General features: G+C 40.4%; 1 protein-coding gene across 1 annotated transcript in view; it reads right to left on the bottom strand.

The window, feature by feature from the left end:
* Window positions 1–5,003: 5,003 nt before the first annotated feature.
* The window catches only part of STMN2 (stathmin 2), a 39,993-nt gene continuing 31,774 nt past the window's right edge, over window positions 5,004–13,222 (bottom strand). Inside the window, exons 4-5 of the mRNA XM_058036695.1 lie at window positions 8,725–8,916; window positions 5,004–6,362 (exon numbers count right to left, since the gene is read on the bottom strand). Coding sequence (XP_057892678.1) covers window positions 6,303–6,362; window positions 8,725–8,916 — 252 coding nt within the window. The 3' untranslated portion in view covers window positions 5,004–6,302. The remainder of the gene's footprint in view (window positions 6,363–8,724; window positions 8,917–13,222) is intronic.

Here is a 13,222-nt window from a genome sequence, read left to right as displayed (position 1 = left end):
CATTCATATGGCCACCTTATTCTTTAGTTTATTTTAAATGTCTGCCCAGTGCTGTATTTTTAAGGAAATGTAGCAAAACCAATGAATTTTGAAGAGAAAAGTGTTATCTTTTATGTTTTATATAAACCCAAGCCCATATTTTAGGGTAAATATGGAACATCTGACTCCACATAGCAGGATTTCAGGATTCTGCAGAGGCTGAAAGGCTCTTCAAAATAAAATTTGCCATCTATAGTTGCCTATTAAATAATAAGAGATTGCCATCTTCTGGTCAGAAGCAGTTGTACATGGGGAAATTTAGCTTTTGTGAATATGTAGAAATTATTATCTAAATAACTTACTGGAAAGCTGTGTCTTTAAAGAACTAATGTTTTTAAAATGTATTTTGATAGGGTGAACCTATTTTTCAAAGTTTGTTTAAAAATCCATTGCAACTATCATAGCTAAAAGAAATTTAAGTTGTAGCTTGGCTGTTTCCTCATATCACATTTGTCTGGGCTGTATCTGGGATAATGCCTTTCATGTCTCCATCAAGAGTAGCCCAGGATCTCCCTTTTCTGCGACCCATTTCACCAAAGCCAAACTGCTACAGCAGGAAGACATTTTCCAGCAGCTACTTACTGCCACCCCAAAGAATGGGAGCATGGCATTATATTGTAGACTTGAAGCAGGCAAATATTTCCCTAAGTAAATTATCTATTATCTGCATTCCTATGGTCTTTGAATAGCAAAAGGAATCTCCATGTATCTCCCAGGAGTAAAACTAAAAGATCAGATGGCATCAGAGCTTCAGCACAGCACTGGAATTATGAATGTCTAGAGCACAGGCATTTTACTGCACACTGGAGAACCCCCTAATCCATGGATAATCCAAGCATATTCTGGTTCCTATTGCTCACAGAGCTATGGATCACACACACACACACACACACACACACACACACACACACACACACATACACATATATAATGTGGGCTGGAATTGGTGTGGGGATGGAGAAAGAGTTCAGTGTTTTTCAAGGGGGACAGCTTCAAGGATGACCACGCTCTTTCCTTCACTGGGAGATGAAAACTACTTTTCAAATGTACCTAATCTGCTGATGGTTTCTGATGTAGCTTCTTTTGCCCTTCCCTGTACCTTAGACATTGCTTTTATAATTGTCTCAGTCTCTTTTCTGAGCTGGCTGCTGTGCATTATGTTGCTTTCTAGACATATTCGAAGTTTCAGTAATGCAGGATTTACCACAGTCAGGAGTGCTTCTGATGGTGGTGCTGCAATAATTCTAATTCTGGCTGCTCCATGTTCCACACAAAAATATCAGTCCTTTCTTTGGACTTACAGCTATCTGTGGTCGTGCCACTCCTGTTAGAGAGAAGTTAAACCTAAAAATGTCTGGACTCAGGCTTCAGATTTCAAACCCACCATTTAACTTATATAAAGTGTAAACTGTGCAGCAGATGGGATGGATATTCTTCAGAGAGAATCCTTGCAATCAGTCCCTGGTGTATTCAGAGATGCTCCCCCCTGTAAACTCTGACCACTGCACGGCAGTATTGCACCAACATCACTGTGTTACCAGCCCTGAGGCACGGGGAAAATTGCCTGAAATTATCCCAATATCCCCCTGGTAATATCCCCTCTGCTGAGTGAATGTCTCCTCTTCCCACCACTGGAATATGCTCAGGACAGAGCATGTGGTGCAAGATGGATGTGGGGCTGCTTGTTCCTGTGCAATCTTTGCTTCTCTCCATCTAAACCTGATGGGAGGGTTTGATTTGACATGATGGGATCTGGCAACAGTGGGATGAGAAAGATATTCGTGCTGCCCTAATGTCTCACTCCTTCTGGGAGAGGGGAGAGAAGTTCCTCTCTTCGCTTCATGGTTTAGGTGCTGGGAGTAAAACTCTCCCGTACTGATCACAGAGCCCATCTCTCTGTCAGGGCTGCTGGGTGGCAGTCAGGCAGGCAGCTCTGAGTGTGTGTACAGTGCTGCTGTACATCAGCCACATGTTTGGGGATTCTGGAGTGAGGGAACGGGCAGACATTGCTATTTGGCTATAGAAGGGTTAGCGTTGTCTTCCAGTCATTCTAAAACAAAGCAACAAAAACCCTTCATCTGACAAGAAGCATGATAACAAAGGGGAGAGAAAAGGCATTGTTTTCACGTTCTGAACTGGTGGTGGATTTAAACCATACATCCAAACCTTCTGACTCTGGAAATATTTGGAGGTTGTAGCAGGGTTGGTCTCTTCTCCCAGCTAACAAGCGACTGTAAAAGAGGAAATGGCTTAAAGTTGTGCCAAGGGAGGTTCAGATTGGACATTAGGAAGGAATTCTTCCCAGAAAGGGTAATTAGATACTGGAATGGGATACCCAGGGATGTGGTGGAGTCACCATCCTTGGATGTATTTAAGGAAAGACTGGACATGGACTTAGTGTCATGGTGTAATTGACATGGTGGTGTTTGGTCATAGGTTGGATTAAATTGTCTTTTCCTACATAAATGATTCTGTGACTCTGTGACTCTGATATTAGGAAAATTTCTTCACCAACAGGGCTATCAAGCACTGGAACAGAAGTCACTGAGTTGCCATCCCTGAAGATATTTAAAAGATGTGGAGATGTGACACCTAGGGACGTGGTTTAGCGGTGGAGTTGGCAGTGCCAGGTTAATAATGTCAGGACCCAATGATCTTAAATGTCTCTTCCAACCTAAATGATTGTTGTGATTGTAATGATTCTATGAATTGGTTTGACCATAAATTTTGTGGCTTTGGTAGGACCACAAGAAGTGTGACAGGTTTGAGCCATTCCTGTTTGATTACTCAGGCTGTCGCCTCGAGGCAGCTCTGACACAACTGATGATTTAACCAAGAGGAGATCTAACCTTAACCACACCTGGAGTGGCAGTCCTTGGACCTGCAGAGGTCAGAGGCCAGAAGTGCCTCTCTAGGTGTGGTGCACAGCTCTGCCCTGCTTCTGAGGCATCACAGAGCCCAGTGAAAGGAGGAAACATCTGTGTGGTGCAATGCCAGTGCTCCAGCCTCCCTCCCGTCCTGTGGGAGGTCTCAGGCAGTCTGTGGAAAATGTTCCGCAGCTCAGCAGCAGCTACTCCCAGCTCATGGCATGGACTTGGGCATCTACAGTTAATCAAGCAAGAAGCCTAATTTTTTTGATCTAAAAGCCCTGAACCCTCTGGTTGCCATTGAATTAAAAAAGCCCTGTCTTACCCAAACGGTAATACTTTAAAAGCAGCTGTTTTATACTTATATTTTCTTACTTTTCAAGGAGATTCTTTATCTGAAGCAACACATGAAGAGAGACCCACGGCCAAAATACACTTTTGCTAGCACAAGCAGGGAGGAGCTAAAAAGGCAGTGCTAAAGCAAAATATAAGGAAATGTAAAGAAGGAGTAAAAGAAGGAAATGGCTATTCTGCAGGTCTCCAGATATTTTCTTTTTTTGCTATTAGAGATTAAATAGGCAGTGCATTTGCAAACAGGCTTTCAAAGCATGGTTATACATTAATATGAATGAATTCTAGACCCTCCACTGTTCAAAGAGCCAAGTGAGCAGGAGCAGAGCATGGTTTGTGACCTGGGGCAGCAATGCTCCCACTGCCTGGATCTTCACTCTTTTCCCTGGTGCAGCCTTGGTGCCTGTCAAGAAGCACTTAACAGGCAAAGGACAGTTCTGTGGCAGAGTGAGAGTGTGCTGGGGACCATCCCAGCTGGCACTTTGGGTGTGGACACCCCTTTTTGGGAGGAAGAGAGTTGAACCCCATGCCAGTGATGCAGGTTGCCCTGCTTGGCTCAGCAGCAGAGATTTGTTCTTGGCTTGTTCTCTGAGCAACCATAGCCAGGAAGACAAACAGGAAAAGGCCTTGAAGTACTTCCAGAATTTGTTAAATCAATGGAGAGGGAAAACTGTAAGTGGCTTGCCATTGGGAAATGAAAACAGAGTCCACAATCCCTCAAGCTAAGATCCTGGACCTTAAATTTAATTACAATAATGTCTTTTTTTTTTTTTTTTTTTTTTTTTTTTTTTTTTTTTTTTTTTTTTACTGGGGCTTAAAGCAATATACAAACTTTATAGGCTTGGCAACATTGAAGTTCATGTCTTCCAGACTCAACATCTGCTATCTGGCTCTCTGGCTCCCATGCCAGGTTTACTTCTGGTAATTTCATGAGAAAGATAAGTAATTTAGCTGCTGTAACAAGTTGGAGTACTCATTTCATTCTGTGGTTCTGAGTTCACTGCACACAGAGTTGAGCTCACAGCCTTTTTCCACGTTCAGCTTCTGCTGCTTTTTGACTGCAGGCCACCTCTTGGCCCTGAAACAAAATGATCCGCTAAAATAAAAAATTGACTGTTGCAGATGTAGAGCATAAAGTCCACCTCTCTGAAAGAGTGAGTAAATGATGCAACTTTGATGACTTCAAATAATTAGTTTAGTTTTCTACTAATCCTAGGGATAATTCTTTATCACTTGTCCAGTTAAAAATGGAGTCTAATTCGATTTTACATCTCAGCTCTGTAGCTCAGCAGGAACCCAAGTGATTTTGTTCTTCAATAAATCCTATAAATTAATGTTTTCCACCCTGAAAACCAGTGTGTTAACACTCAGGATCTTGTTGTAGTTATTGATGTACATACCCAGAGATAGATTATTTACTTTTCTTTCCCCAGATTCCATTTTCCCCCCAATGTTGAGTCAGGATTAAGGATTGCATGTCCATGTGTATATAGCTAGTTCTTTTTAATAAACTCAGTGCTAGAGGTCACATTTATAGGCTCAGTTTATATGGTAATCTTTAAAAACAGCCAGCCTAAGCACTGGAAAATGCATAGCAGGGATTAGTCCCATATTAGCAGAGAAATAGGCTTGGTCTATTAATAATTATTTAAGTCTCATTTCCATGCTTTTACGACCACATTAGGTTTTCCCCTTACATGGGCACATGCCAGAGAGGTAATGGAGCAAGAGAGAAGAAACAAGCCCTTTTTCAGTTCACAGAACCCCAATTCTTTATTAATCACAGCTTGCTCACAATGACATACAGGAAAATAGCACTAATGAAGAGTAGAATATGCAGGCAGCAACCTCCAGGGGGGGTAGGGACAACTTCAAAACTGCAGCTATTTTGGGGATGATGTGTTGGGTTTGGTGATATTGTACTTGGCACAAGCACCCTGTCTAGTCATTCCTCCTGCTTCAGCCCTCTTAGTCCTAGATGTCTGTCCCTAGGTAGGATTGGCTAACACTGAAGAGTAAAGGTCATGATGAATGGAAGTCAGCAGTGTCATAAAAAAACAGTAACAACTGGCTCATGGTTCCAGGTGAAATACTCTGTAGCCTCTTGTACTATTACGCATGTAATGTGGTAGCATCAGATAAGTATCATAGATCATGGCACCTACAGATAAAGCCACTTGATGCTATCTATTAGTTGCTCCATCAATATATTTTCAAGTGGTGAATTAAGCTCACTTTACAATTAGCATTTGTATGGCTGTTTGGATAATCCAAAACTTGTCATAGCTTGATGGTTACAACGTGCCTCTTTTAAATTTGTCTCAAACTGATCTTGCTTCATTTCATTCTGTTGCACAGGTGTTTTTGTTGCCTCTCACCTCAAATAGTTGAAGCAACAAACACGCTACGTGGCGATTCAACCTCAATTGTACAGCACAGTACAGAGCTCTGCAGCATAAGTTGCATTTGAAAAACCATTTTAAGAGCCTTTTGTCTTGGGCAGCTGAATGTGAAGTCACAATACCTGTGATCTAGTCACTGTTTCAAGAAAGCTTATAGATGGCAAAGCAGTCTAGGTTATTAGGCAATGATTGGCCTCTAGCACCATAGAACTACTACTGACCTCATGGTGGGTTGGAATGAGAAGTCGCAGGGAATGGAATTAGACACGAGGTGCTTCAAATGAACAGACCCAGCAAATTCAACCGAGTGGAAATAGACAACATCAGAAGCCTGTTACAGGACATGTAAGATTATGAAATAACTTGCATAATGCAATAATTGTATTTTTTAACAAAAATGTAAGTATTTACAAAATAAGATCCAAGTTTTTTAAACATCAAGCAAATCATTCTGCAAAGAGACCGCATTGATTTTGTTTTTATTTTTTTTGTTTCTTTTTAAAGTTTTTTATTGAGTTCTTGTTTTTACCTTTTTTTTAAACCACGTCATACATTTCCCATACTTATATCACATGATCCATAATAATATAGGCAGGGGGAGTTTACTAATGGTGGGGATGGGTCACATCCACCATTGCTGTTTTCAGCCAGACAGTTCCACCTGGAGCTCCTTGTTTCTACGGACCTCTGCAGCATGCCTCTCCTGGAAAACATCAAGAAAAGAAAAATTAAATCCTTTTCTCATTCCCCCTGCCCAGGGAGGTTCAAGCTGACAAGCTCTTTAGGTCATGCATTTGATGCTTGTGCAAAACTTGTTTCACAGCACAACCATCTTTAAAAGAAGCAACACAGGAGAGGTGTCATCCACCAGACCAGCCTGAGGCACATTTTGTGTTTACTTTCTACTCCTGCTCTGGAGCTCAGTCTTTTATCTGATCTGGTCTTTTAATCCTCAGTGCCTCACAGAGTCTCATTTAAAAGGGCCACATAGAGAGGTGCTGCTTGCAGCACAAAATGTGCCACATGCTCACATTTGCCCTTTGAATTCCTGGATATTAAACTAAATATAGGGAAGGATGAGTGAGGAATTGATTGCCTGCACATTGTATGTTAGTTACTCTGTTATTTGTAGCATTTAGGAACTGCAATAAAGATGCAAGAACTTAGTTTCAATGAGATAAGTCAATCTGAACATCTCAATAATTTCCTCAGTCTGAACACTGAAGCTACCTGTCCACTTGAGTCTTTCTCTGGCTATGACGAAGAATATCATCTATTGCACTAAGTTAACCTGTAAATCAGTCCTTGAAAGATCTGTAATACTGAATGCTAGATTTTATAAGAGATTTGTTGCTTGGTGTTCCTATTAACTGCAGCATACAGAAGTTATTTCTGCAGTAGCTTGCAGACACCAATTCCTTGAGGAATCCACATCTCAGTGTAACTTTAGAAGACTTGGAACAGATATCTCACTTCTTCTTCTGTATATTAAGAATTCACTTTTGATGTTGGCAAATTATGTCTGTTTTTTATGTTTTGGTGTTGGAAAAATTGTATTTTAAATTACTGGTCAGTGCAAATGTTTCCAAGTAAGTTACAGTCATCTTTCCTCAGAAGTCTTTCTTGGGTTTCATGCATATATGCTGTCACATTGAGGGTTTAACAGTCCGTTAACATTAACCTAGGACAGAGAGATGCATCAGCTGTCCTTCCCACTTCCTTTTGGACTTTGAGAATAACTAATTTGCTTTTCCTTTTTTTTTTTTCATAAGGTCTTGGAATGTGTCTGCAAAGGAAGCTAATGCAAAAATGTCAAGCAATCTGGGTATAGCTCTTAAGCTCAAGAATCATCCTGTTTGTGTAGTTACTTGTGACATCATCCTTTGGATTCTGTTGTTTCTTTCCTACTCTCAAAGACTTTTGTCTCCATCACAGATGTAGAGGTGCTTATGAAGGTCGCCTTGAAAACCTGAGAGCTATTTTCTTTAGCCAAATTACTATTGAAATAGTACCAGAATATATTAGAAAGTTCATTATTGAGAGAAACAAATGATCATTCACACAGAACTAATTAATTTTTTCTTAACACTTCTAAATCTTTATTTGCATGTTTCTCTCCCTTGTGTGGTAGGTTTTTTTTTGGAGAAAGGCATATTCATCTTGCATCTAGGGTTTGTGATTCCCTGTTTCCTCTGGATGTACCAAAGATCTCCAGGAAAATTTACTCTCTTCCTTGCAAGACTTGTGGAAAGACAGACCTCTTTTGCTGTATATGAAAGATTTTTTCCCCATAATTTTTCATCTTTCTCCTCTGAGAAACCAAGAATTACAGACATAGGGCAGTTGTTTGATTTGATCAGTGACTTTTCTTAGAAGCTAAAATCTAAACACAAGTGACCTTTCATTTGTTCACAGAACTTCTTAAAAGCTAGAAAACCAGCCTTTCTCTAGAGGCAGTCCAGCAAAGGGCCATGAGGATTAAGGAGCAACTCTCAGTCTCTGCTGTGAGGAAAGGCTGAGAGAGCTAGATTGTTCAGTTTGGAGACAGCTCAGGGGGATCTTACAAATATCTATAAATACCTGAATGAAGGGAACACAGAGCCAGGATCTTTCCAGTGGTGCCCAGTGACATGATCAGGGGCAATGGGCAAAAACTAAAACCTATAAGGCTTCCTCTGAACATCAGGGAAAACTTTGTCATTGTGAGGTGACTGAGCACTGGCACAGGTTGCCCAGAGTGGAATTGGAGTCTTCATTCTTGGAGATATTAAAAAGCCACCTGGACGTGGCCCTGGGCATCTGGTTCTACGTGGCCCCCCTTGAGCCTGGGGTTGGACCAGATGACCTCCAGAGGGCCCTTCCAATCTCAACCACCCTGTGACTGTGTGACTGTAGCACTTCAGTCCTTTTCCAAAGTGCGTGGGGGGTTTAGACAGGCATCAGTAGCTCTGATTTAAAAATAGCTCAAGTGTAGCAGCTGAGATATGGACTATGCCCATCATCTTTGCAAAATATTGATTAGGTTTTTCTCTCTAGTCTAAGGTGAGGAGTGATGGTGTGGTTACCTTCTCTTGGAGGCGTTCAATAAGAGCAGCTATATTAGCTTCACGGTTTTCTTTGATCTGTTCCATTTTCAGTATCAGCTTTTCCTCTGCCATTTTGCTGAAGTTATTGTTCTCCTCCAAAGCTTTTTGAAGCACTTCTCGCTCATGTTCTCTCTTCTCTGCCAGATGTTTCAGCACCTGGGCCTCCTGGGACTGGAAACAGAGACACAGATTGAGAAGAAATACTCATGTGGAGCAAAGCATGTTGCCAAGGAGCACAGTTCCTTGCCATAGGGCAACAATTCCCTGAGTGTGGAAACTGTGTAAAGCTTGCTGCCTTTTTTTAGGAGGTTACTTTGTGACTGAACTAGGTTAGCTTTAGGTTTAGAAGCACGGGCAGAATGTGGGGTACACGCCTGAGGGAGCAGCAGCAGAGAAATGTCCGAAGCACTTCTGTTAACAAAAATGCTGCGGTGCTGCTGCCCTGGCTCGTCTGCATCGCTGCAGTGGTTGCTCAACCTCTGACAGCTGCAGTCTCTTAGCTGCAGACATTTTATCTTTAGAGATAGGCACCTGAGGTTGAAGAAATGTAGAGTCATTTCTGTGGAGATTACTGATGCAGGACAGGTGCAATTTTCACCCAGGCTGGACTCTTCTATAATGTGCTTGAATAGTTAATAACAGGCTTGGAAGTTTATTGACATGAAAGACAGGCAGCATCAACTCAGACAATGTTTCTTCCCATTACACTTATATTCAGATTAATCTCACTGATTAGGAAGAGAAAATAAGTGCTTTATTGCATAGAAAATACCAAAAATTTTTAGTTAAAAGCTTTTATTTTTCAAGGAAGATGAAAACTGTGAGTAGGAATTAAACACATGCAGTCCATGCTTAATATTGTGTTCTTCCTTCTCTCACTTCTCAGAAGCATAAGCTTTGTTATGTGTACTCAACGAAATTTCTAACAGGAAACCACTAATCCTAGGAAAGAAGCCAAAAACTTGCAGCATTGGGCCCATTCTCCAGGCAAGTCTAGTTGAAAAGACAGTTATTTGGAAAAGATGAGCAACATCATGTGCTTTTGGATAAAATAAATGAGAGGCAGCATGAGAAGAAATAGAAAAACAGAGAATGAAATAGGGCACTGGGAGGCTAATTGTGTATTTCAGTGCTGATCCCAAGGCACTGTTGCCACTGTGATCCATAAAAATGAGTTAGTTTATGGCCTAAATTAAGGGGTTTAGCCATTAATTACAATTAGTGGTAATGAAACATTCAAAATTCTATCATGTGGCTTTAAATGGACTGAAAAAGGCTGCAATTCTTCTATATGAGCAAGACTCAACTAGGAGAAAACAAATATTTTAATGAAAGTAAGATATGCATAAAACCAAATGCACTGACAGGGCAAATAAAGGAGATTCTAGAAAAGGCTGCAAAGGCAAGGCAGAACATCTTGCAGCAAGATGTTGGGGTAAAACACATCTGGCTTTGAAAGGCTGTAATGGCCTGCTTGAGATGATAGGAGAGAGCCACTTCCCTCCATCCTTATCACTTAATGGGTTTCACCTCTGACCTGGCTACAGGCTCATTCCTCCATTTCCCAAAATGATCCCTGGAGCACCTGCTGGCAGGAATGGCCTCCTGGAAGGGCTGGGACCTCCCTGAGACTCTTCCTGGCTCCTCTCTCCCTTGCAGCATATGCTGAACAGAGTAATATAGCAAGCACTTTTCATGTCTCTGACTCTGTTGTGCCAGATGAAAGATGTTGCACATGGGAACAAAACTCCTCAGATAGATGAAGCCAAAAGCAGATGGAATTTCACTGATGGAATATAGAAGAAGGATGAGCCAAAGTTAAGTAGAGCTAGGCAAAGAAGGAATTTTGTAGAGCAATAAAAAATCATAAAAGCCCCATAGGTTTAATAAAAATATCAAAATTTTAAATAATAATATAATAAAAGTAGTTTATTTTGGAACACAATGTTTGATTTCAGATACTTAGCATTTAAAAGTTCTTAACTGTAGGTTAATTTACAAAGTAAAAAAGTTATTTCAAGAGATCTGATGCAATGTAAACCTGAAATAATTAAATATCTTCATCTCTTTCCCGCTTGTGGACAAACCTGAGCGGCCCAGTTTGACTAGTGCTTCTAAAGTTATTCTGCATTTTCTATTTAATTTACTACTCAACAGAAATCTCTCATCTACTTTTGGAAAAGTTACAATCATTAAATTTTGTTTGCTGATATGAATTTTGTGAACCCTTTGCTTAAATGATCTACAAGTAATGGATAATCTGGGAATGCATTTGTCTTCCTCTAGGGAGTTTGAATAGAAAAGACACCATCAGAGTAATTATAATGTCCTTTCCCATGAAACATTTCAGAAGTGACTTGTAAATTTGAAAGGCTAGCATTCATGGTGTGTAAATATGCATATATAATGAGTTATAAAATCAGACCTTTTCAGATTTGGAAAACAATTTTCAAGGACACAGCCATGCGCTAATAAAAAGTAAGATTTGGACCATGCAGATAAGAAGCATTTTTTAAAAGAGCATTTGCTTTCAATGGAGGTAGCAGAATGCCTTTGAGATTTTGAGGCACTTGCCCATTTTTCAAGATTTGTTTTCTTCATTCAAACCTTTTGCCTTCTGGAAAGACTTTTTATCATAAATACTGGAGAACAGTGAAAAATTAGAGCCTCATATCAAAGTACACGCATTTCTGGATGCTGTGCTGGCAGACAGTACATTCAAAAGTAATTTGTCCTATAATTCATGATAATGAAGAAAATCCTTATCCTCTAATTCAGTATTTACTGGATGCAAATTGGGTTGGCACCAGAAAGAGACTGCTTGAAAGCTGAACCAGGCCTCAGGAAGTGACTGCAAACCCCTAATGTGATTTTCCTGTACAATACGTCTTTAAGGGCACATTGTGACAAATTTTGAGACAGGAAAATCACTGGCACTGGTTCAAAATAAAGGAACCCCCCTCCCTGCCATGAAACATCCACAGGGTAGAATGTCATTCAGACTGATGTCCCTTCTCTAATGGCCTTGTACCCCAGCTGTCAGTCTGCTGTTTCCCTGGTGCTCAGATCATTCTGAAATCCCCTTATGACAATTCTGGAAGGCGCCTGCTATGTGTTTGTACTGGATTGTCAAATTATTTTCTGTTTCCAGCCCATTTTGGCAAAAGAACTTGGCCACCCTGTCTGTTCAAAGTCTACTACACATCCAGAAATGGGTAAATGAATGACCCTGGATACCCAGGGGAGCTGGGATTAATAGACTCCCTTTGTTGTTGGTCTTGGCTTTTAAATGGCTGTGTTTGGACTCACACAGCTCCACAGTGATGCAGGATTCAAACACACATAGGAGGTTTTCATTTCAAGTTTATTTTTGACACTGTTTGAAGCGCTAGAAGGGATATTTTCAATTTTTTGATAGTTCTAACACAGTTGTATATTGCTTATGGTGTTTCTTACACAGATGTGGTGAGAAAATAAAAAAAAAAGGCTGTTAGCAAGATGAAATATAAGGAAAACTAATAAGGAGAGAGAAATAGGAAATGGTAGAGCAAAAAAAAGCAATATTCAAGGGGGAATATTCAGAACACTTCTTAAATATAACAAGGCATAACCAATGCAGCTCCAGCTGCAGCATCTAGTGTTACATCACAGAATCAAAGCTTCATAGAGTGTCTTGGACTGGAATGGACCTTAAAGATCATCCAGTTCTAACCCCCTGCCATCTTCCTCTAGACCAGGTTGTGCAAAGCCCCATCCAACCTCATCTGGGGCACTTTGAGGGATGGGGCACCCACAGCTTCTCTGAGCAGCCTGTGTCACTGCCTCAGCCCCCCACATTAAAGAGCTTCCTCCTACCATCTACTTTAAATCTCCCCTCTTTTAGTTTAAAACCATTCTTCCTTGTTCTATCACTATCTGTGTTTGGAAAAAAAACCACTTTCCCTCCATCTTACAAGCCTCCTTAAGGTACTAAATGGCCACAAAATAATGTGGAGAAACAAAAATGTTTATTTGTTAATAATTAAATATGGAGGAAAAAAAATACTGGAGAATAGTCCTGGTACAGATACCTTTGCTCCAAGAAACATACTGATGTGCTAAAACTGCAGGCAAACTCCTCTCCTGTGATGTTCAGGTCATATTTATTTAAGCGATCATGTGCATCTTCAGTTTTCAGAGATGAGTGGTTCAAAAGGAAATCTACATCTGGTACCTAGCTGGCCAGAGATAGATGCAGACTACTGAATACTCACTTCATGAGCAAAATTAGTTATGGAAACTGGCTTTGGAGATATATTGTTTAATTATTACTCACATGAAGAAAATTTTCCTTATCTGAGTAAGAGCTGCTTTATTTTCTCACGTCTATCTATCTATCTATCTATCTATCTATCTATCTATCTATCTATCTATCTATCTATCTATCTATCTTTGTTTGACAGATATATCCAAATACTGAAGTAATTGATACAGAGAT

Source organism: Melospiza georgiana, chromosome 1 (assembly GCF_028018845.1).
Source record: "Melospiza georgiana isolate bMelGeo1 chromosome 1, bMelGeo1.pri, whole genome shotgun sequence".
Classification (NCBI taxonomy): domain Eukaryota; kingdom Metazoa; phylum Chordata; class Aves; order Passeriformes; family Passerellidae; genus Melospiza; species Melospiza georgiana.
This window is presented reverse-complemented; position numbering and strand designations above follow the sequence as displayed.